The sequence below is a fragment of the Botryllus schlosseri genome, chromosome 10 (assembly GCF_051294905.1).
Source record: "Botryllus schlosseri isolate E-star chromosome 10, Bs_hap1, whole genome shotgun sequence".
Taxonomy (NCBI): domain Eukaryota; kingdom Metazoa; phylum Chordata; class Ascidiacea; order Stolidobranchia; family Styelidae; genus Botryllus; species Botryllus schlosseri.
In genome coordinates, this window is record NC_137245.1 from 14,303,063 (window position 1) to 14,326,722 (window position 23,660).

Here is a 23,660-nt window from a genome sequence, read left to right on the forward strand (position 1 = left end):
GAGTTCTAATGGGCACTTAGGATCGGTATTGTTTGCTAATCTACTTGTCACAGGATTCGTATATCCATATAAGAAATGACTACTTCCAAGAAGCTGTCTTTCATGTCATGTCTCGTGCGGAAGAGGGATGTTTGTAGCTCTGCTATCATTTATTATGTAACCACAATGTAGTTCAACATACACAGATAAGTGAAAATCAGTGCGACAACTTCGCCTTATATCCTTCTGACCTAGGTCACGATATCATGCATGTTATAGGCAATGATCATGTCTACAATTTGACAACTTGTCTGCCTTGTTTCCTGTCTTTTTGGTAATACTAGCTGCATGTTTTTGTGTGAGATATTCGGGGTCACATTTTTTGCATTCAACTTCACTACATATTTAGTTCTTGCTTTTAATATTCCCTGGATATGTTCCTATGTGGCTTGGGAATAAGTAACTTATCGCAATCAGAGTTAACCTGTGCACCGAGTTTGAGTACAAGTTCTTTATAGGCCTACTAAACAGTGACCAAACTCGCAACTAGCACGTTTCAACGGATACCTATTTCTTTTATCACAGATACAAAATGCCCCTTGCCGCAGACATACAGTTCCAAATATACAGAGGCATTCTGGTATGCGTGGTGGGAAAATGAAGGGTTTTTCAAGCCCGCAAGACGGAAATCCGGCAACACATTCAGCATGGTAATCCCGCCTCCGAACGTAACAGGAAAGTTACATTTAGGGCACGCCTTAACAGCAGCTTTGGAAGATGTGCTGTGTCGTTGGTGAGTGTAAACTTAGTTCCGTGAATCCAGTCGCATTTTGTCTGCTGTTTTATTTTGTGTGCATTATTTAACTCATGGTAATATCCATTTTTTAGGCGAAGAATGAGAGGAGACGAAGTCGTGTGGGTGCCGGGTTGCGATCACGCTGGTATAGCAACACAAGCAGTCGTGGAACGATTATTAAAATCACAAGGCACTTCTCGACATGAGTTGGGACGCGATAGGTTCTTAGATGAAGTCTGGAAATGGAAGGACAAGTATGTTGGCTTTCAAAAATTGATACTGATCTCAGAAATAGATAGTAGAAGTAGCGATTTCCAAGTAAGCAAAAAAGGAAATATTCTAGGCCTAGTTTTGCCTGAAATAATTTGAGTTGAATTAGAAGTGCACTAAAATCATAACCTCCTGAGTAGCGAGTAAGTAGTACAAGTAGGCAAAACCTACTAAGTAGCGTTACTGACAGTAACCACCTTTGTTGACAGGTTAAGCTTGAATTAAACATTGGTAAACCAGACTCTAAGCATAGTGCGTCTCTCCCAGGGTTGTAATGGTGACTCGACTTGACTCGGGTCATTTTTTCAAATCCGTAAAATGACTCGAGTCGAGTCAATTTTTTGTATTGACTCGACTTGTACTCGAGTCATTGTGCATGACTTGAACTAAGTCATATGACTCGAGACAGACATTTCATTGTAACTTCGAAGAATAGTTAAGTCACCACATTATTGGCATTTCGTCTATGAGTCCTGATACATGGAAAATAGGATGCCAGAAACTGTTATAATGAGGAAAATTACTATATTATGAATGCCCTTTCATGCCATCAAACTATCCGTTGGGATTGCTAGCATTCTGGTTGTATTTTGTGAAATGACGATGAGGGGGGGTGCAAAATTTTTCACAATCATTAAGTGTATAAAAAGTTTGAGAACCACTGGCTTACTCACTGACTTGGACTCGGATTTGACTCGGTGGTGAATTGAAAATGACTTGATTTGAGTCAAAACTGGAAAAGTGAGATTGACTTGTGACTCGGAAGCTTGTGACTTGGTTACAACCCTGGTCTCTCCACAGTCCACAACACTGCCGTTAACTTTGAACCTAGCATGCAAACATAATGTAGTACTACTACTAAATACCCATTACCCATTCTGGGTCAGAATAATCAATCAATTCATCCTTGTCATGGCATTGGAATAAAAATATGATGTGACGTCAGTACAGTTACCAGTTAAATGATAAATAAGCAAAATTTGAGAATAAAATCTTTGTTTCTCGTTTGGATTTCAGGAGATATGGAAGTCCAAATCCAGTTTTGTTGCTCAATCCAGACTATTGTCTGTTTGGAATCCAAAAAGTTGATCCATCACTGTATATTATATTACTTACATTTCGATGGAGATACCTGTATTGAGGAAAATTTATGTTTATATTGAAAATTAGGAGCGAAGTAACTACCGTACTATTAGTGTTTCCAGTTAATCCGACCTTGCCACCTCCTTTTAGTTTCCCCGTTGAGAATTCCAAATGAAATTTAGTGTGATAGAAATAAAACACAGGATGGTGCTGGATTAAAAAAACAATCGTTTTTGTTCAGGAAAGAAGACGAGATATACGACCAGTTGCGTATGCTCGGAGCATCTCTTGATTGGAGCAGGAGAAACTTCACGCTCGACGATGGGTTTTCCCGAGCCGTCCAGGAAGCCTTTATTAGGTTTGCAGCAATTAGATTTATCAAGGGCGATATATCTTCTTAGAACTAATTTGCAGAGCGGATCAGTAACGAATTGGTTTTTCTTTTTTGAATACGCAATTAGTCTTTATCTGCATGCACTACTTACTTGGATGGTTATGTTTTTAGATCGATTCACCCTTTTACTTGAAGAGTTTTCCAGACTTGTTTTTAGAATTTGGAATTTCAAAAACAGTCAGTTTTGTGTAAAAACTGCATAAATTTTGTGAATGAAATTTCCATAAGAATTGTGTGAAATAGAGCTGTATCATGGCAACTGAATGCATTTTTGAGGATTGTACCTATGTGTAGTGCCATCAGTCATTTTTTGTTAGTCACGAAGATACATCTTGAAATCTTGAAAGTAGCCACTTCTGATCAACTGCTAAAAGTACGGTATGTGAGCTCTTGACCAATCTGTTTTTTGAAACTGCTAGAGTACCGGTGCTGAGTAGTTTTCTGACCTTAACATTTTCTGCTTTCTTGGAAATTGCTACTTGTATTTCAATGGAGATTTATGACATTACATCTACTTCTACTTGATCAAAGCACTTATTTTGACAGACTGCATGAAAATGGGACTATCTACCGAAAAGAAAGTCTCGTCAACTGGTCGTGTCAATTGCAATCAACGATATCCGACATAGAGATAGACAACAAGGTCGTGAGTCAACCGACATATTTAGCGGTTCCCGGGTACAAGAGAAAAATAGAATTTGGAGTCATGCATTCTTTCGATTATCCGTTACAGACGGCAATCCAAGGTGAGACACATGGATCATTATTAATGTGTCATTTTGGTACTTGAGGGAAGGTGTTGAATTTAGTTTGAGTCTTTCAAACCCTTGAATTAAAATCATTCTCTATTTTTATATGTTGAATTGATTCTCGTGAATTATGGTTTAATAAGCTATACGATAGTTCACATCTCTACAAAAACTTAGATATTCTCTTTGGACGAATGAGAAATATTCTCCGCAGGTCAACATAATGGCAACATAAAAATTCGAAATATAGCACACATGATATGGTAATGCGTCGTACGCAAACTAATATGTATTCTGAATGTTATTCTGAAGGTATAGAGTCCATCACTGTGAGCACCACTAGAATTGAAACGATGCTTGGAGATACTGCTATCGCTGTACATCCAGAAGATCCCCGGTATGTATCACAGATTTCCATGATATCTCTGAGAGCATGTGGTGCTTTATGTTTCCACTGCTCTGTTACTGATTTTGCAGTAGAAATATGAATACAGAATGGCTCATTTTGCCACTGATGCTATTTCGGAACCATTTTATTCATGAGACTGATGTAACCTTACTTGTTCTTACTTCACGCAACCCAAGTCGTACTATTGACTTGAAGTTATGTATTTTTACTACTTCCATTTCTATTTTTACCATACTTCAATAGTTTTTTGAAGTCAAAAGACAAAATTTCAATACAATACGACAACCAGAGCATGTAGTGCGAGTACTAGCGATCTCGGTTCGGAGTAATCACCAAACAAGGCTCTGTTCTACATGATTGAAGACCCCCTATGCAATTTCATTTTCTTTTTCATGTAGGTTGGTGCACATCCGTGAAACTGTATCGTGAAATAAACTCAAGTTCGCAATTTTTAGGTATCGCGATCTCATCGGTTCAAGGGTATGTCATCCTTTAATTGAAGGATTGACGTTACCAATTATCGGTGACAGTTACGCCAATCCCAGTCTTGGGACGGGTGAGTGCACAATTTATGATACCAAATTCCATGCAGCTCCCCCTCGGTAATTTTGACCATTGAAGTGGAACCTATTTGAAATCGGGTCCTTATCATTTTACTGTGATGATTATCATTGTAACTCATTTAGGTGACACCTGGGAATTCATGTCTATTGTACCCCTACTTATAACCCTGTGAAGCTTTGTTGTTTGTTGTATATGTTGAAGAATGTGCCACATCTAAACTATCTCTTATTACTGATGGATGCCTCCGCCGTCCATATATGATTACACTCGTTCAATATACTTTTTCGTAGTATTTTGTGGAGATTATGTACCTGCAGGTTCGCTAACATTCGTGACTGACATACTCATATTTGAGCCCAAGTAATAGTTAATTTGGGGTTAATGCTTGGTCAATGGTGATTTTATTGATTGAAAAACGCTATTCCGTTTCCATAATCCAGTGAATCAATCTCTTACTGAGTACTATCTTGCAACTTCTGCGAAAACTATGAATATGATTGTCTCGGCAACACTCACCTCTGTTTTTCTATCCTGCTGTCATGATACTATGTGTTCAAGCATGTTAGCTGAGAGAGCATCCATGTTCATGGCTTGTCAAAATATTTATGGGATTCTAAATCAGACGAATGTCACTGTGTGATGAGTAATTAGTATGAATTTCCATGCTCAATGCTGTCTGGCTTGTTAGGTGTTACTTACTCTGTACTATTTGAGATGTGTCCTGTGCTATTCATTTTAGGGGCTGTGAAAATAACACCGGCTCATGATTTTAATGACTTCGAGGTTGGATATCGCAATGAAATCCCCATAAAAAATATACTTGATGACCAAGGCAATATTTTCGAATGCGGCAATCCGGCATTCGAGGGCATGCCGAGATTCGAAGCCCGAAAGTCAATCATCGAATCATTACAAAACATGGGTCTTTACAGGTGAGTCTCACTCGTCTCAGTGACACACATGGGTGTTATCCCGATAATTTAGATTTAAATTTCTGTAGAGGAAAAGAACAACATGAAATGACTCTTCCAGTATGCAGCAGATCGGGCGATGTGGTGGAACCAAGAATCAAAACACAATGGTTTCTGAGGTACTGGCTACTTATGTGCAGATAAATAAAGGAGATTTAATGGTTATTTTTCTGTGAACAATTTCTGTTACTATGGCTGAATGGGATAAAATTTGAAATTTTTGTCACTGCTCCTCATTTGCTTGAATGAACCATGCACTTTTCGTAGAATACCGCAAGTACTAGGTTTGGTACGGTTCTTGAAATATTGCCCGCATGTGGTCTCTGAATTAAGGATCAACATAGTGTTGCCAATGTCTGGACATCTAACTTGAGCAATTATTAATTCCACCCCACCATTATCAAGGATGCACAATTGCACGTTGCAATCCACCGGTCTCAAACATCAGAACTAAACGCAGTCTGAGATACATAGATGCTATGAATCGCATGCCTGAAGCTATCAATGATGATTAAGTCACTACTCCCATGAATGAAATGTTCAAGGATATAATTACTGTTGAAACTAAAATTTATCAGGATTGTGAGCGATCTTACTTTCTAGTTTAGTCCTATTTTAGTAATTGGTGCATGGCAGGATTACTTCAACATTCAATCAGAAGAAATTCTATTACATTTTCACTGAAGTTTTACGCGGGATACCCTTCATGACTTGCGACCTGGATTGGAATGGGTTTTGCTTGTTTTATGCTGCCACAGCCTGTTACTTACTTAATTTGAGCCTGCAGGTTGCAAGATCAGGGCTCTCATCATTGAGCTTTTTCGTCTGTTATTCGCAGAGGCGGTCAAATTAGTCATCGTTGGTACTCTAGAAGTATGGATTCCGTACCGTGAATTTCTGCTTAAGAGTAAGTGGAAGTAACGATAGCCAGGTAATTTAAAATTTGTATTCCAGGCCTAGTTTTGCCTAAAAAACGAAAAGTGGTCAGTAGAAGTAGAATAAAATCACAACCACCCGAGTGCAAGTAAACATATTTCTTTACTTACCACATCTGTCAGGTACCCTCTTATTTTGATATGATGTGACTTTGTGACATATTGTTTCTCGGTAGCAATCCCAAGAAATTCCAACTATATCATATCCATATTATGTTACTATTTCCCTGTCTTTCTATGTCGTGTAGGATCAGGGAGCTGGCCGATAAGGCGATTGATGCTGTTAAACACGGAGAGGTACAGCTTGTTCCGGACTTCCATGCAGCCGCTTGGAACAACTGGCTTACCGAAAGTGGAGACTGGTGCATTTCAAGACAACTGTGGTGGGGCCATAGAATCCCAGCGTACACAGTAACAAACCAAGTCGGGTACGGATAACCGATAATTGTATTTTACACTACGAATTCTGAGCTGAAACAGTTGTAAAGCAATGTAAATTGATATTGTCAATTGATGATTCGAAATCAGTGAATGTACTTTTTCAAGGAAACATATTTTCAGCTGTAAATTCGTACTAGATCATATATGGACACTGGACAGGCTGGAAATAGAGTGATTGCTATTGCTTGGTCAGAAAAATTATGATATTAAAGTGACATGTTTGTATAACCCGAATGTAATATTTTTCTTTAAATACTGAGACAGAAATACTTCCCTGACATTGCTGCAGGACAGATCGTGTTTATGCAGGAGCTTCATTTAATTCTGCTTATATAAAACGGAATATCAATGCAACGATGATCCTAATTCAAAACTTGTTATTTGCTGTATTTCAAACTCTTCCCTGCCATTAGAGGCACAAGTCATGGTATTCCACAATCTCTATTTTATTCATTTTTTAAATCAGAACGTTAACCCAATCAAGATATTATTACACACAAAATATCATATTTCTTATTCAGGATATTCCAAGTGTCAGTTCCAATCCAACCCTCGTAAAAAAAAAATTGCTGGATTCATCTTGAGTCATAATACAGAATGCCTGTTCTGTACATCCCTTATGCCCATCCCAAATCCATTTCTTTTAATTGATCTCCGAAGTTATCTAATCCTGAGTAAATTTATATTTCAGAAAATCTCAATGGATCTCAGCTCATAATGAAGAAGAGGTTTTGCACAAAGCACGGCAGCATTTTTCAAACACCGACACGTTATCCGTTGCCCAAGATGAGGATGTGCTGGACACTTGGTTCTCGTCTGCCCTGTTTCCTTTTGCTAGTTTTGGCTGGCCAGATACCTCGGATAGTTTGAAAAGGTTTGTCCTAACACTTGTAGATACTTTGAGCTATTTGATTGAACTTCCGAGCTTCACGTAGGTTTTATCCACTCTCGGTTATGGAAACTGGACACGATTTGTTGTTTTTCTGGGTTGCAAGAATGGTGATGATTGGAATTGCGTTGACAAATCAGGTGAGATAACAATGAATGACTCGAGTGGTTTTCTAAGTAGTCATTGCCGTTGGTAGAAGCAGAAAAATGGCGTCTTTAATACTACATTAATACATTAACAGTAGTACAAGCACTGATTTCCAATACGTATCAACACTGCTTTAAATGGAAGTAGAAATGAATCTACTCGGATAATCAATTTAAAAACGTAGCTTTGGCTGAAGTCTACTTTTTGCAGTTGATCGCTACTTACGAAATTGCAAGGTGCATCTTGGCAACCAGCACAAAATGACTAATAATGACAGTGCAGGAAGGTGCAATTATCAAAAATGTATTCAGTTATTGGGATGCAGGGTCTATTTTCCTCGACTATTATGACAATTTCACTTGTAAAAGTGATAGGAACATCCTAAAACTACTTTTTACTTATTAGTGTAAAACGTAAGCATTTTTGTGTGCAAAAAACCCAAGTAGAAGTTGAAGTTCTAAAAACATAACCACTTGAGTAAGTAGCTTAGTAAAAGCATGCAAAACTTACCTGAATAGGCCTACTACAATAACTAAAATACTTCGTTCTGACCACGTCTGATTACAGGTACCGTTCAAAAAAGTTTACATGCACACAATGGTCCGCGACTCTCAAGGTAGAAAAATGAGCAAATCGTTGGGGAACGTCATCGATCCTTTGCAAGTCACACACGGATGCCCGCCAGATGTAAGTGTTCGTATCTGAGATTTGACTTTTGTACACAACTCAACGTTTGTGCAGGAACTCGACGAAATTATTCGGCAAAGCAACTTACCTGAAAAAGAAGAAAAGTTTGCTTTAAAAGACAGGATGAAAACTTTGCCGAACGGTATTCCTGAATGCGGAACCGATGCGTTACGTTTCTACTTATGTTTCAACAAAAACACGGTATATATTTTTCTACTGTAAATGTCAGTGTCTATTGCCAGCAAGAGTGTATAGTTTCAAAATGTCATAACATAATAAGACAGTCATATATACGAATGAGACGGTGTCTCAACAGCATGTCAATGTCTGTTACTCAAATTAATCAATCCAAGGTAGGCGTGCACACTGAGCAGTAATATTTAAGTGATAATTTAGATTCAACCACAATGTTCAATCTGCATTGCATCCTTATAATTTGCTTACATAGGCGCGTGGTCAGGGACATGATAAATAAGGGTCACCTTCCACAAAAGCTGGTTAATAAGAAAATGCTTCAATTTCTTTCAAGTAATCAATTAGACTGCCTCTCGCTCTGCTATAAATGCACATGGTTTTGATTTTTGATTGCTTGACCTATTTTCTAGATTAATCAGACATTGATTGCGACTCAGCGCTACTATGTGAAATCTATCTATGAAACAAATGTAAAGATTGAGTAATTAGTCTCCGAAAACCGTTCTATTTGAGCCAAAGTGATTAAATCCGTTTAAGTAAATTGTGTAAACAGGGACAATCTACTTGTCTACTCAATAAAGCAAAATAGGCCATGCTTTTTTACGGACAAACTCTATTTATTTGAATGAGACATTGTATAATTGCGTCCTAAACAGGGAAAAGATATTTCGCTTGATATGAAAGGAGTTATGCAGTATCGCTTCTTTTCCAACAAGATATGGAACGTGTTCAAATTCCTGGAGAGACACGTACCGAAGCAAGATGCTCACATAGTTCGGGTAAGTTAGCTTTTTATATAAGATATATTCTTAAGAATTTTATGACACATTTAGGAAGAAGAACATCTGAGATCTGTCGACAAATGGATTTTGAGTAGACTTTCAGACACTGTGACGACAGTCAATGCATCTTTGGATGAATTCAACTTTTCTATCGCCGCCATGACCCTTTATCGATTTTTCATTCACGATTTCGCGGATTTCTATTTGGTAAGTCTTCTATTGGTATCGCAGTCTTGTCATGACTCATGACTGAATCAAAATATGGGTTTGTGGAGTTGCTATGCTACTTGCAGCATAGGAATTGTGTGAGATGTTACTCATCATTGTGTAGAAATAGCAGTAACGCCATTTATTCTGATTCAGAAGTAATGATTCTCAAGATAAGTGACATTGCTTCCAATTGATGTAGAAAATGAGGATTTGATTCGAAAAGTACTATGCAAGTCACTACAATTTTCGAAAATATATTCTATTGTTGCAATACAAGTGCTACTTCACCCAGTCAGTATGGCAATTTTACTTGTAAACGTGATGAAAACATATTCCAAAACAACTTACTACTACAAAATCCCTAGTCCAAAAAGTCAGCTGTTTAATCTAAAAAACTGTCGAGTAGAAGTGGAAGAATTGTCATAAAACAAAACAAGAGGGAAAAAGTAATTTGTTGCAACATTTGTTACATCAATATTGACTATAGTTACTTCAGGAGATTTGCTTTCCTTTTTCAAGAAATTGGAAACATTCTCCGAGAAAGCCGAAATCTCCTCCTTTTTGGCAATTAGTCCTCCTTTACAGCTTTGAGAGTCGGGCGATTGCATGTTTTCTCATCAGCTATTATATATTTTGTGACGTGTTGAAGGGGCACTGCGCTCTAAAAATGATGTGGTCTCAAATTGAAGGTAAAAATGAACAATAATTTTTGGCCGCAGCCATTTCCTTCACAACGCACCGTAATGGAGCTGCAATTTATTGAAATTTCTACAAGACCAGCTGCCGCGGCTGCTTAACCCGTTACATGGCACAATGTCTTCATCATCACACTTGCTCGACGCGATAAGGCAGTCACGCAGAGAACGAAACTTAAGACACATTTCCTTCATAACATCGGCTGGCAAATATCTAAAATTCATTCTCTGCGTGACTGCCTAATCGCGTCGAGCAAGTGCGACGGTGAAGATATCGTGCCATGTAACGGGTTAAGCTGCCGCGGCAGCTGGTCTTGTAGAAATTTCAATAAATTGCAGCTCCATTACGGTGGCGTTCTGAAGGAAATGGCTGCGGCCAATAATGTTTGTTCGTTTTTACCTTCAATTTGAGACCACATCATTTTTAGAGCGCAGTGCCTCTTTAAAAGTGTCCTCTTTTTGGGATCTCAAAATATGGTAACCCTGTTGTTGTTTATCCTGACCTTCTCCCATATTTTGTGAAGTAGTGAGAAAGTTTTGGGCCCGAAAAGATGTTTGAGATGTTAGCCAGTGTGCCTGAGCCTCTTTACATGATTATGAAGCATTCTAAGTGACACACCTTGACCATATTTTCGCGCTGAATATGCATCACCTGGTGAAAGATTACTTGCAGAATCTTAGAATTAGATAATAGATAAGTAGTTTGACATACTGGAGTACTTAAAACCTGGAAGTTCTTCGTTACTGGCCACCTCAGATTGGAACCAGCAGCGAACGCAACAAATCTTTTATATTTCAGGAATCATGTAAACCGATTTTCAACTCGATAGATGATATCGATGTCCGTCAGCGGCACGCAGTGCAACAGAATTTCGAAGCCGTTTTTGAAACTTTCATTCGTTTATTGTCTCCATTCATGCCGTACATCTCCGAAGAATTGTGGCAGAGATTGCCGAATAACTGCGGCGACGCAAAAAGTGTGATGGTCGCCAGCTATCCTGTCGCAGAACAGGTACAGGGTTTACACCTGAATATATAGCTATGACAGCGTATAGATTGTGAAGACTTAATGCCCTCTATACGGGTCACCTATATCTTTAGTATCACTTATAAATTGTCAGGCAGAGGTGCCAGTGTGCAACAATTTGTGATAATATAGTGTCCAGTTCCTTTGTAGTATGCACTATCACTTGTAAATTGTCAGGCAGAGATGCCAGTATACGACAAGTAGTGACAAAACAGTGTCCAATTCTTCCGTCGTATGTAGCTACCTTTCAGGCGTAACTCATACAGCTTTCAACCAGAATTTATTACTAATTAGTAACTAATTAGTATCCAATCAAGCCAATCAACCTTAATACAACCAAATACTCCAATTGGCACGTTTACGTCCTAATTACAGCACAATTACTCAACAATTAATACACAATTATATCTACAATATACAGGCTTCAGCATAAGGTATGTTCCAACCGGGTTGCATGCTTATTACTGCATATCATAGGCCCCCAACTTCATAATTACATCCATACAACCTAATGTTGTTACGAGTCAATTGGAAATATCAATAGTTATTGCCCATGCATTATGCACAACCGGTTTCCAATTAAGGCCCCTTCCAGCAGGCAAAACCTTCTCCGTTGGCAATGAAATGTTCCTACCTAGTTAGACCTATCTATATAGGCCCCCCAAACCCCACAATTTATTACATATATACACTTCTCGAGCAGGTCTGTCGATGGGAATGTCGACCGGAGGTTCATAGCAGCGTTTAGCGTGCACTAATCACCCTAAAAGCCTGGGAAACTAACAATGTTTGTGTCACTTCTGGATATACTAACAAAGTAGTCATCGTTGCTACTCCAGTAGATGGAGAAATAACGGCGTAAATTTCTACTCAATTATACACAGAAATAGCAATTTCGAAGACATGTCTAAACTACTCCAATTGTAATTAGAAAATAAATATCTGAAAAGTACTCGAGTAGGCATTTTCAAAGAGTAAATAATTTTAGCAATTAAATTGTGGTGGCTACTTTCTAAATTGCTAGATGTATCTTCGCAACTAATGCAAAATGACAAAAGACACTACAAATAGATATAACATTTGAAGTTATATTAAGTCGCCCCAAAACATGGTTCTGATGACAATTTCACCCATGTAAGTGATGCAAACTTGTGCCAAAATTTACTTTTCACGTGTCAAAATTCAAATTGTTGGAAATAGCTTGTTTTGGGTGGAAATCTCTTTGATTAGAATTAATCTAGAATATGACCACATGGCTAAGTGGTGTAGGAATGCAAAGCCTATTGAAGTTATCTGAAAAAGTACTGTGTTAGCGTCCACCTCAGAAGACTATGCAAGTCTAACAACACACGTTTTCTGTGACAGACCCATAATGAAAATGCTACAAAGAGTAATAGACTCCAAAACAGGGGTGTCAAACATATGGCCCACTGGGCACCGCGTGCTTTGAAATATCCCTACTGATCCTATCATTTCGCAGTTGGACAGGCGTAATTTGAAACTGGAATCCGGCATGAACACTGTGAGGAATGTGATACAAATAATTAGGAAAATCAGACAGACATATCGAGTCCCTTCCGCGCAACTACCTGAAGTGACCGTATCCTGTGTGTAAGTAGTTCCATGATTTGTTTTTAGTTCAGATAATGAATAGATAGCTGAAGTATTGTGAACATCAAAATACATAATGTGAATGCATATTCTGAGACACAATAGTTGATTTAGTTTATGGAATGAAGTGTCACATGAGGGGAATTATTTAATAGTGTTTTAGAATATTTTCAAGTTTTAACGAATATTCGCAGGGAGTGTCAAGAGATTGACACATTGAAAAGATCTGTTTTAACTGTTTAAATGACAAAAATATAGGCGTCTTTAACTCATTGGCAAGTTCTATTGAAATCACTAGGGCTAACTCATAATGCAACCTCAACCTTGAACCAAACGCAAACGTAAATTGAATTATTTTTTACTGAAATGAAATTGACCCCACCTGAAAAGGGATTATATTTGAACAATCATCATCAGCATTGTCACTTAAACGAAATTGAGCAAATCTGGATAATTTCTCACTCAAATAAGCTGTCATTGTCACTGAGTTCAGTGTCTACCGTTCAATGGTTGTAACATTTGGACCCATTATCATCTTTTCAGCAATGAAGATATATTCACCTATCTCTCTCACAATGTGGCTGTTATTGAAAAACTGGCAAAGTGTTCCGGCGTCTCTATTTTCCTGGGAGACATTCACACTTTACACGGTAACTTGTCGCAAACTGCCACCGGTCAAGAGGTGAAAGTCTTCGTCAAAATTAAGGTGCTTGAAATGTTTTCATTACCTATTGGAAGGAACTTTATCAAACATTATGTTTAAAGGAACACTGCGCTCTAAAAATGATGTGGTCTCAAATTGAAGATAAAAACGAACAAAAATTTTTGGACGCGGCCATTTCCTTCAGAACGCCACCGTAATGGAGCTGCAATTAATTGAAATTTCTGCAAGACCAGCTGCCGCGGCTGCTTGACCCGTTATATGGCACGATATCTTCACCGTCTCACTTGCTCGACGCGATTAGGCAGTCACGCAGAGAACGAATTTTAGATAGTTGTCAGCTGATGTTATGAAGGAAATGTGTCTAAGTTTCGTTCTCTGCGTGACTGCCTTATCGCGTCGAGCAAGTGCGACGATGAAGACATCGTGCCATGTAACGTGTTAAGCAGGCGCGGCAGCTGGTCTTGTAGAAATTTCAATAAATTGCAGCTCCATTACGATGGCGTTCTGAAGGAAATGGCTGCGGCCAAAAAATTTTGCTCGTTTTTACCTTCAATTTGAGACCACATCATTTTTAGAGCGCAGTGTCCCTTTAAGCCAAGCAATGAGGACAAGTTCTCGGCGAATATAAAAAAGTGCTGGCTGTATGATAATGAGACTAATCCCGGCTGATTTAGTTGTTTTTAGAAATCAACTGTGGAATGTTATGTGTAGTGACAAATTGGGTGTGTAGTGTAGATGTAAGTGGGCATGTGAAGGCCATAATTGGATACACCCAATTAGAGCATGTAACAAATGTCTGATTTTGAATGTTCAATGAACATTGTTCATGCAATTACTCACTCACTAGGTACATCGGTACCATAGATAACACTTACATAAATTTTCACAAATTCGAACTCTTTCTTGAATATTTTGTCAATTCCCGGCCATTTCCAGGGGCACAACCTCAAAGTCACACTCGAGCATGAAAACTATGAGCCCAATATAGATTCAACATCTTATCGAATACCAGATATGGTGATGACTGCATAATCGGGTGTTGCCATTGTGTCCCGATTGTGGTTATGTTCACAAGCTCAATCATCTGTTGCCTATTGGTGTTATGGTAATATAATAATTCCTTCAGGGTCTGATTAACGGTGACGAGCAATACCATTCTCTTGCCGAAAAGAGAACTCTCTTGGAGAACAAAATATCGGAAATCAACTTGATGGAAATCAAGGGTGTGAACGCGAAGAATAAAGCTGAAGCCAAAGTAAGTAAATTAAAATATATAATAAAATGTAAATAGCATTTGTTTTTGCTGCATCACTGTTCAGCATTGATGTTACAAACCCAGAGTGTGATCATGTCGATTGAGATTGCATCTGACTGCCACTAATGAGCCCACAGCTTTTACAGCTTCGAAAATCGAACCAACCATCGCAGTAATTTTCAAGTGGAAGTGGAGGGATGTAGAAAAAAGCATTGAAACTCTATTTTTTAATGATAAAATATTACTCTCGTTACTTGTAAAAACAGATTTTCACTACTAGACTCGAATCATTACAATTCACACTAGCCCCTCAACTCAGATTCAAGTACTCAAATCGTTGCACTCAATCCTGCACACAAGTACTAACAAGAGAGAAAGCTGCGAACATCGTGGGAGAGGTTTGTGTGGTGTAATTCATATCTGTTTCTTTCAACAGCTAGAAAAGCTACAAGCATCAGTTGCCGATATCAACAATTTGATGGCAGAGTTGGAAAAGTTGAAGTGATATATCCAAACATCAGTGCTCGTAACGGATGTTTCCAGAGATCTGATTCCGCCGGCTCGCACCGGTTCTAAAGAGCCGAATCACGATATTCTGTGAGGTCAGCATACCGGTCGGCAAAACTGATTACCGTCAATGACTTTTTGTCGCAGAAATGTCTGAAAAATTCGACTTTTGTGATAGAACTGGCTGACAAAAAATTTGAATCCTATCAATGGATGTATTCCATATCGAGCGATCTATGTGATGCGTGTTATGAGCAGCCGTAAGATATTGGAGTTTTCGTTTTGGCAAACCCTGGTTGGACAGCCATGCAGTTGTGGGACCAAGTAACTACCTTTGAGTCACAAATCATCACGAGTCACTGCACATTTCGACTCGAGTCAAGTTACTAGCAGTGTCAATATGAATTTTCAAAGTACGAGGCATGATTCAAAATTTGTATTTTGGTAGCTGCTTTAAATGCAGATTGAGTCCCCATTTATTATGAATCGCGGAACAAATATAGAGTTGAATATTCATACGTATACAAAAAAGCGTTGTCTCTCTCGCATATGCATAGAACTGCTAACCTACGCAAGTAACTGTCTAGCTCTATTAGCCAAAATACAGGATAGAATACGAAACCTCTGATAGTTGCTAAAAAGGATATGATGCGATACGTTACCCTATACCAGCATACACTATGCTTCTGTGATATGAAATTTAAACCTGCTCCAATTGTTGATGAGTAACATACACGTACGAACAAGTTCGTTCGATTTAAATCATACACTCTAAGCGAAAAGAATTCTATCACGGTCATAAATCCTACGTGCCTACTTGCAAGCATCATCTGGAATAAAATGCTGTGTTTGAGCCAGGGCTTTGGAGCAGCCGTAAATTTAAACTGCTCCAGCTCCGGCTCCGGAGCTTTCTTCTATCATACATTAGCTCCGGCTCCAGCTCCGGAGCCGCATTATTACCACTGCTCCGGCTCCAGCTCCGGCTCCGGCTCTGAAATTATCGAATGGGCCTGTCTATATCAGGGGTGGCCAACCTGCGGGCCAAATGTGGCCCGCGAGATGGTTTTGCGTGGCCAGCGAGGTAATTTCCTATTATATTATCGAAAATGAATTGCTCAAATTGTGAACTTGCAATGCCAACCAAAAATTACAAGTCTGGCTGCGACACTTGGGATGTTGATGACTAAAATATCAGTTCCGAGGCATTGGCAGATCCAGGGTCCAGTCACATTTTCAGTAAATCGTTGTACATTACAATAAACTAAAATAGTAGTGAAATTTTTCTTCACGCTTCGCGTTTATAATTGTCACACGATTTCTTGCTTGGTAGCCTACCCCTACTGAAAATGGAAAAAACGCCTAATTTACCCGATTGAGTTTAACTTATTTCGCAATTACGGGAGAAAGTCTTTTCGCGTTTGCGCTCGCATAAAGATCGTCGACGGTGAAATATAGGCACAAAATGATTGTCGCATATGATCGGAGACCTTCGATATCGATGTGACCAAACGCCGAATAGTCGTGTCCTTGCAAACTGAGCCTAGCGGGCGGTATACAGTAGACCCGCAATATACTCAAGTAATAAAATTATTGACCTAGTTTATTTATTAACTTTGAATATTTTCACCCGTTTGGCGCGGCTAGTGGACTGCGCACTCGTTCGTCAATCGCATGTGCTCCTTTAGCCGAAAAGGTTCGCCATTCTTAGTCTATATAGATTACTAATCTACCCCTAGGTTAGTTATCTATAGTAATCTAGAGTCTGTCAGCCGTCAGTAACATCCGATGTAGCAACAAAGACATAGGTGCCGCCGTGCTGGCTTGTGACGTCATACTTGTCAGTTGTCGATAACATCATAGTTGCACTAGAACGCACTTTAATCTATATGTCATTGCTGTGCACAGCATTAAAATTCAGGCCTGCTGTTCAATTACGATAAATCAGCAGATGTGGTTGTTGCATATATAATAGCATCTTATGAAATACGTCGGAGCCGGAGCTACTCCTCAAATAACTGGCTCCAGCTCCGGCTCCAGCTCCGGCTGAATTTTATTTAGAGCTCCGGCTCCGGCTCCAGCTCCGGCGAAAATGCACTGCTCCGGGGCTCCGGCTCCGGGCTCCGGCTCCGGCTCCAAAGCCCTGGTTTGAGCCCAAGCGACTAAGCATGATATGGATGTTTACTATTCAAAAAACCTCGAGTGAATCATTTTCGACAAATATGTAATACAAATTTTCTATTTATGATCAGTAGGGCGTTTTTTTGACATGTCAAATGAAAATCAAAATTGTAGCCTTAAGTTAAAAAATGTCAAATTTATTTAAAACCTGCATTTCGTTTGTATCGTATATTTTGCACTGTTGGTGAACTTATCAATTGACATTTTACAGCTTGTCATCATCATCATCATTGGTTTATTAGCAATTTTTATCAGTTCAATACACCACAAAAATGCGATACAATATACAAAAATATGGGAAGGTGTCCAACCGACTTGAAGTAGTCTATGGAATCAGGCACCCGCCTTGGCCTAGGCCAGTGGTTCCCAAACTTTTTCGATGCCAGGGCCAAATTTAGAATTGTAGAGCACGGGCGGGGCCGCACGAATACCAGGGCAATTAAACGGACCCAAAATGTCATCAAAATAGGAAAATTGGCATTGTACCGATCAATCACTTGACGCCATTGGCCATTGTTATGGTCATTGTGTTGCTGCGCTCCCATTGTTCAGAACAGTCGACCTTTGGAGGCACTAGTTTTATTGTCCTGTCGAGATTTAAATTTGCATTTTTGGATTCCGTGAGAAACTAGCTTTCGATAAGGACCGGACCTATCAAATTATGAGGACGCTTCGGCCGTGAGCTATAGGACTACGAATTATGCTGCTTTCGGGGCGATTTAGTGAGTCAGGTTTTATCGCCTAGACGCGCAAGCGCGAAAATATTCTGTAATCCATGATTGAATCGGTCAATATGATCGGGAATTGCATATATATTGCCATCAATTTTCATCCTCTCTTTGCTCACGTAATCAGTTTTACAATCAGAGCCGAGGGGAGCGTGTTTGAAAAGGCAGGGCCACTCAATAATAATTGAATATCTTCGGGCGTTCATACCAGTTGGCAGGAACGAAACAGCACTTCGTCACCCCCCCCCCCAAAAAATAGTAAACTTGGGATTTAGGCTCCCATTATAATAAACCTATCCCTATCATCTTGTTCGCTTTTGCCACGAAACTAGGTGTACTTCTAAAGCGAGCCAGCGCGAAGCGCGAAAATTTTCGTTAATTCATGATAAAATCAGTCAATATATGGTCGGGAATTGCATATATATTGCTATCAATTTCCTCGTTCCTCAAGTAATCAGATTAACCGGCAGAGCTGAGTGAGGTGTCTTGGAAACTGTAGGGCCCATTAGTATGATTCCGTAACATGTTATTTCGTGACCCCCTGTCTGCTAGATCCAAAAATTATAGAATCTCCCAAACGTAGGCTTCTCAACTAAGAGACGCACACGATTTCAAATTGGTATTTCTTCACTGGAATATAACTTTTCCCTGCGGGATGGTATTTTGTCTAGTGAGGTTAAGATTTCCAAGACAGTATTTTGTGTATATATAACGACGCTTTCGATCAGCAAAAGGGCAGTACTGCTCGGCCAAGGTTTTCTCGCTATGTGCGTCGTGGTGCGGTAAAGGCCAATGCCGATATGGCCAATGCCCATTTCTATAAATCTTACGCATTTTTTCTTGGAGATGAGTACCCGGAAATCAAGATATTTCACAGCATGAAATCACGCCTACATAAAAAAAATTGAAAAAGATGCATAAATTTTCCAAAAAATACCCTATAATTTATGCTAATTCACGAAATAATATTGAGCCACCTTCGAGCTCGCCCCCCCCCCCTTCATTGGGGGTTTGGCGTGCGACAGTTACAGTCCTGTCCTTATCTATATCTACAGCTATTGCCTACTTTCCTGCAATCTTAATCAAAAACTCCAGACTCCAAGCCAAGCTATAAGTGTATTTTATAAATATAAATTTAATTTTTTGTCATAACTCGATTTCTTAGTATTTTCGGGGGCCGCAAGAAGGCTAGCTGGGGGCCGCATGCGGCCCTCAGGTCCGCGCTTGGGAATCACTGGCCTAGGCGTTGTAAAGTGGAGGCATGCGCAGTTGCGCACGGAATGAAAAGTAAAGAAGATAGTATAGAAAAAGCAAGCGACAAGAAATGGGGTGGCGTGTCTTGGAATCCGAAATCGATAGGTCAGGTCGTGGTCTGGTCTAGTGCGGTAAAACTACGAAACTGATTATACAATATTGATTGTTTAGCGAAACCGTTACCTAGGAGACAATCGGCACGGTCATTATCGGAAACATTTGCGCGAAGGAAGGACACGCAGTTTTTATAGATAACTAGTTATCTATAGTTTGTTCCGGTTTGTTAAATCATAAGATTAAAACTAACTTTATGAGCTGCGATCAACCGATCTTCGTAATCCTGGTTTGATAAATCCTGACGAACGTGATATCGACGATATTGCTAATACAACTTTATTATTTCCGCCCTAAATATTATTTTACTGAAGCCAGCCGTGAACCGCTGTTTTAGTTTATTGTGAGCACCGAGCATGTCTCCCCCTCTGTGTTTAGGAATTTATTTCGAGTCGGCGTTATGAGACAACTCATGCAGTGACTACATACACTCGGCTGATGTGGACCTGCCAGCGAAGCAAGCAAAACAGCAAGATTATTTTACTAAGTCACACAGAGGTCGGAGCGAAGCTTAATATTAACGCATCCACGTAAAAACACCAGTTAACAATACAATTCACTGTTTTTAATTTAAAAATGAAACTGCGCGCAGCGGATCGTAGTCATAACTGTTGTCTCCGCCCGCCAATGTATTTTCTGCTTCACATTTTGCCCGCCGGGGAAATAATTGCCAACCCTGTACAATACTGTACTTTATTGAGGATATGTCTCCCCATTATCCTTACTAATTCGTGATGACATCGTGGACGTTGCCTGTGTCTACTAGAAAGCCTATTTGTGCGGCTAGCGGTTACGCTGTAAATAATAATATCTGGCCCCGCACACAATGCACAACCTGCTTACGTTGTGCGACGAATAGCCTGATCTTCTTCAATATGACAAGTAATTTGCATAAATCGAGCATACCACCATTGTTTCAGGGCAATCACGAAAGATTTATTTCAATGTTGGGCATATAGGATTTGCAGGCTGCATGGAGAATTTAATAGTTACGTAAAAATATAAGGCAAATATATGTCATGTCAGATCGCTGGCCTCCAGCGAAACCCTAATCGCGATTAAATAAAGTGAACCAAATTCCAACGTCCTCGTTGACATAGTTGAATATATTTTATTCCTGACAAGGTATAGGCCTACGCATACCCAGGGCTAACGCTAGATGACGATTAAAACAAAGCGAGCATGGAATATGCCAACTTTGATCGTTCTTCGACGAGTCACCGGATTGGTGGTTTATAACAGGGATATCTACTTCTAGATATCCCTGCTTTATAACTTTATTCAACCGGCCAATCACCTTGTTTTGCAACTTCCGTAGTTCGCGATTAAACGTGTAGATAGAATAGATTCCTTTTGATCCGTAATATATAGCAATGTGGTACAATGTAGGCCTATATAGGCTTAATAATAAAGTACTCCATGGAAAACAATAAGTGCATGGATTTTGCGGTAACGACTTCGAATTATTTGACTGGTCTGGCCCGCGAGCGATATTAAGGTTTGAATCCGGCCCGCGACGCAAGTTGAGTTTGACACTCCTGTTCTAAGGCGCGGCCCTGCATGCCTGACATGAAAGTCTTGTTTCGTTTTCGTTCGGCACGTTTTGTACATCGCTGGATATGCTCGCTAGTCGCTACACGTTAATTTGATCTATTCCGAGAACCTAGAGCGAAAATCATCGTGTAATAGAAACGAAAAGGGCACCGCTATGATGATTTACATTCCTTTCAGATAAGCCGGCCGGTATTAGAACCCTAATTACCACAGGGTCAGGGCTTTCTAATCGGCTTGGGGAAAATTCAAAATTCCGAGGGCGGGGATCGACTTTGATTCAAACGCCTAATCGCAACCTTCAAATGCAAATTTTTGCTTTTGATGAATGAATAGACAAAGCGACGATTAGGGATACGGAACTTCAGAGGAGGAATGAATAATACGTTCATTGTTTAAATGTTTATGGTTCACTCGAAGATTTTCGAGCTCATACTTTCTGAAAGAAAAACTTACAAAACACTGAGTTGCCAGTAACCGAAGCTGCAACGGAAACTAGGCCGATGTGGATGCCAAATTGATTTTATTTACGACATTGCACATTGCGTCAACACAGACAGGAGTTCACAGGTATTTCTCACACTATAAAACAAGTTTCACAGCCGAGATTGACAATTGGAGAAACGTGAAAACATTTTTAAGTGAAAATGCGATGCCATTATAGTTGCAAGATTCAACTAGAAAACAATCGACGTTGAAAATCATACCGAGAACAATATCACATATAATCTGCGACACTCTTTCTGGGGTGACCGTCGTATCCCCGAAGCAGTGCTTAAGGCAGGTGGACTAAAATTAATTTCAAAAACTGTTTGGAGTGGGAAATCTTTAGAAGATGAAAATCTGAATGTTGACGATTATTATTTACAAAAGCGTGTAGCTTAATTATCAGGGCTGTGCACAATGATTCGAGTACTCGAATCTGAATCGTGTGTTTATTCTTATGATTCAGATCAAGTGTTGGGAAATGATCTTTTCTAGTACTAAAGTTATCCGCTCCTCCTTGGGTTAAATTTAACAAATTGAAGTTTCGGTAACATTTTATGTTAGCGCACTGAAGCCACTGCCAAAACTACAACATTAGGTTTTTCGTACCATAGCCAGGTCCCCAAAGAGACCAGTATCTGTGTCTTACATATCACTTCTTCCAAAAGATTTGGTGTCCTAAACATGTAAGATATACGGAAACTAGAAATTGCCAAGTTTATGTATCAGTTCCACTACGTCCACTGCCCCGAAAACTCCAATATCTTTTTTACCTTTGTATCAAAAGCTTACATGCACGAAACACACACGTTCACGTCGTCCAACTACGCCGTATGGTAGACAAAAAAGATCATAGCTCTATCAAGTATGTCGGACATGATTTGTGGAACAGTTTCCCGCCGGCTATCCTACATTCATCAAGGATGTCCAAATTCAAGTCGAAATGAAAACAATTTCTACTAAATAAATACTAGTTAACTTTTAGTTTACCGGACCACGACCTGACATATTGATCACGCTTTTCGACACATACCTCGTAATAGCTATCCTGTCCCAGAACAGGTATTAGTGATCATACATATTGCACGCATTGTTTGTGTCACTTCTAGAAATACTACTAAACTAGTCATCGTTGCTACTCCAGTGGATGGAGAAATAACGCCGTAAATTTATACTCAATTATACACAGAAATACCATTTTCCAAGACATGTCTAAACTGCTCCAAGTGTACAAACGAATGTTTGACAAGTACTCGAGTAGGCATTTTCAAAAAGTATGTAGTTTTAGCAAATAAATTGTGGTTGCTACTTTATAAATTGCTAGATGTATCTTCTCAACTAATGCAAAATTACCAAAGAATATACAAATAGATATAACCTTTTAAATTATATTAAGTCGCCCCATGTAAGTGATGCAAACTTGTGCCAGAATTTACTTTCCACATGTCAAAATTCAAATTTTGAGAAATAACCTGTTTTGAATGTAAATCTATTTGAGTAGAAGTAATCTAGAACATGACCACATGGCTAAAAGTGGTATAGGAAGGCAAAGGTTATTGAAGTTCTATAAAAAAGTACTTTGTTTGTGAACACCTCAAAATGCTATACAAGTCAAACACCATCCCTCAGTGTGGCAGACCCATAATGAAAATGCTACAAAGAGTAATAGACTCCAAAATAAGGGTGTCAAACATACGGCCCGTGAGCCACTGCGTGCTTTGAAATATCCCTACCAATCCTATCATTTTGCAGTTGGACAGGCGGAATTTGAAATTGGAATCCTGCATGGACACTGTGAGGAATGTGATACAAATTATTAGGAAAATCAGACAGATTTACCGAGTCCCTTACGCGTAACTACCTCAAGTGATCATATCCTGTGTGTAAGTAGTTCCATGATTTGTTTTTAGTTCAGATAACAAATAGATAGCTGAAGTATTGTGAACAGCAACATACATGAAGTGAATGCATATTCTGATTCATGATAGTTGATTTAGTTTATGGAATGAAGTGTCACATGAGGGAAATTATTTATTATTATTTAAGAATATTTTCAAGTTCTAACGAATATTCACAGGGAGTGTCAAGT

At 39.2% G+C, this 23,660-nt stretch overlaps 2 protein-coding genes across 4 annotated transcripts in view; one reads left to right on the forward strand and one right to left on the reverse strand.

Moving 5' to 3' along the window:
* The window catches only part of LOC145448067 (laminin subunit gamma-1-like), a 142,912-nt gene extending 131,337 nt beyond the window's left edge, over positions 1-11,575 (reverse strand). The window contains exon 1 of the mRNA XM_080326392.1: positions 11,550-11,575. The gene's annotated coding sequence lies outside the window, so the exon portion shown is untranslated. The remainder of the gene's footprint in view (positions 1-11,549) is intronic.
* The window catches only part of LOC145448068 (valine--tRNA ligase-like), a 39,574-nt gene that overhangs the window by 2,059 nt on the left and 13,855 nt on the right, over positions 1-23,660 (forward strand). The window contains exons 3-22 of one of the 3 annotated variants that reach the window (XM_080326393.1): positions 565-772; positions 868-1,029; positions 2,370-2,486; positions 3,069-3,268; positions 3,584-3,668; positions 4,136-4,236; positions 4,984-5,176; positions 5,245-5,334; positions 6,399-6,578; positions 7,283-7,465; positions 7,527-7,620; positions 8,195-8,314; positions 8,369-8,515; positions 9,166-9,288; positions 9,343-9,498; positions 10,996-11,208; positions 12,704-12,834; positions 13,378-13,540; positions 14,625-14,753; positions 15,190-15,735. In XM_080326393.1, the coding sequence (XP_080182519.1) occupies positions 565-772; positions 868-1,029; positions 2,370-2,486; positions 3,069-3,268; positions 3,584-3,668; positions 4,136-4,236; positions 4,984-5,176; positions 5,245-5,334; positions 6,399-6,578; positions 7,283-7,465; positions 7,527-7,620; positions 8,195-8,314; positions 8,369-8,515; positions 9,166-9,288; positions 9,343-9,498; positions 10,996-11,208; positions 12,704-12,834; positions 13,378-13,540; positions 14,625-14,753; positions 15,190-15,258 (2,864 nt within the window). In that variant the 3' untranslated portion in view covers positions 15,259-15,735. Of the gene's footprint in view, positions 1-564; positions 773-867; positions 1,030-2,369; positions 2,487-3,068; positions 3,269-3,583; positions 3,669-4,135; positions 4,237-4,983; positions 5,177-5,244; positions 5,335-6,398; positions 6,579-7,282; positions 7,466-7,526; positions 7,621-8,194; positions 8,315-8,368; positions 8,516-9,165; positions 9,289-9,342; positions 9,499-10,995; positions 11,209-12,703; positions 12,835-13,377; positions 13,541-14,624; positions 14,754-15,189; positions 15,736-23,323; positions 23,455-23,660 lie in introns of those variants that run through there. The other 2 variants (XM_080326394.1, XM_080326395.1) reach the window with 2 other exon arrangements.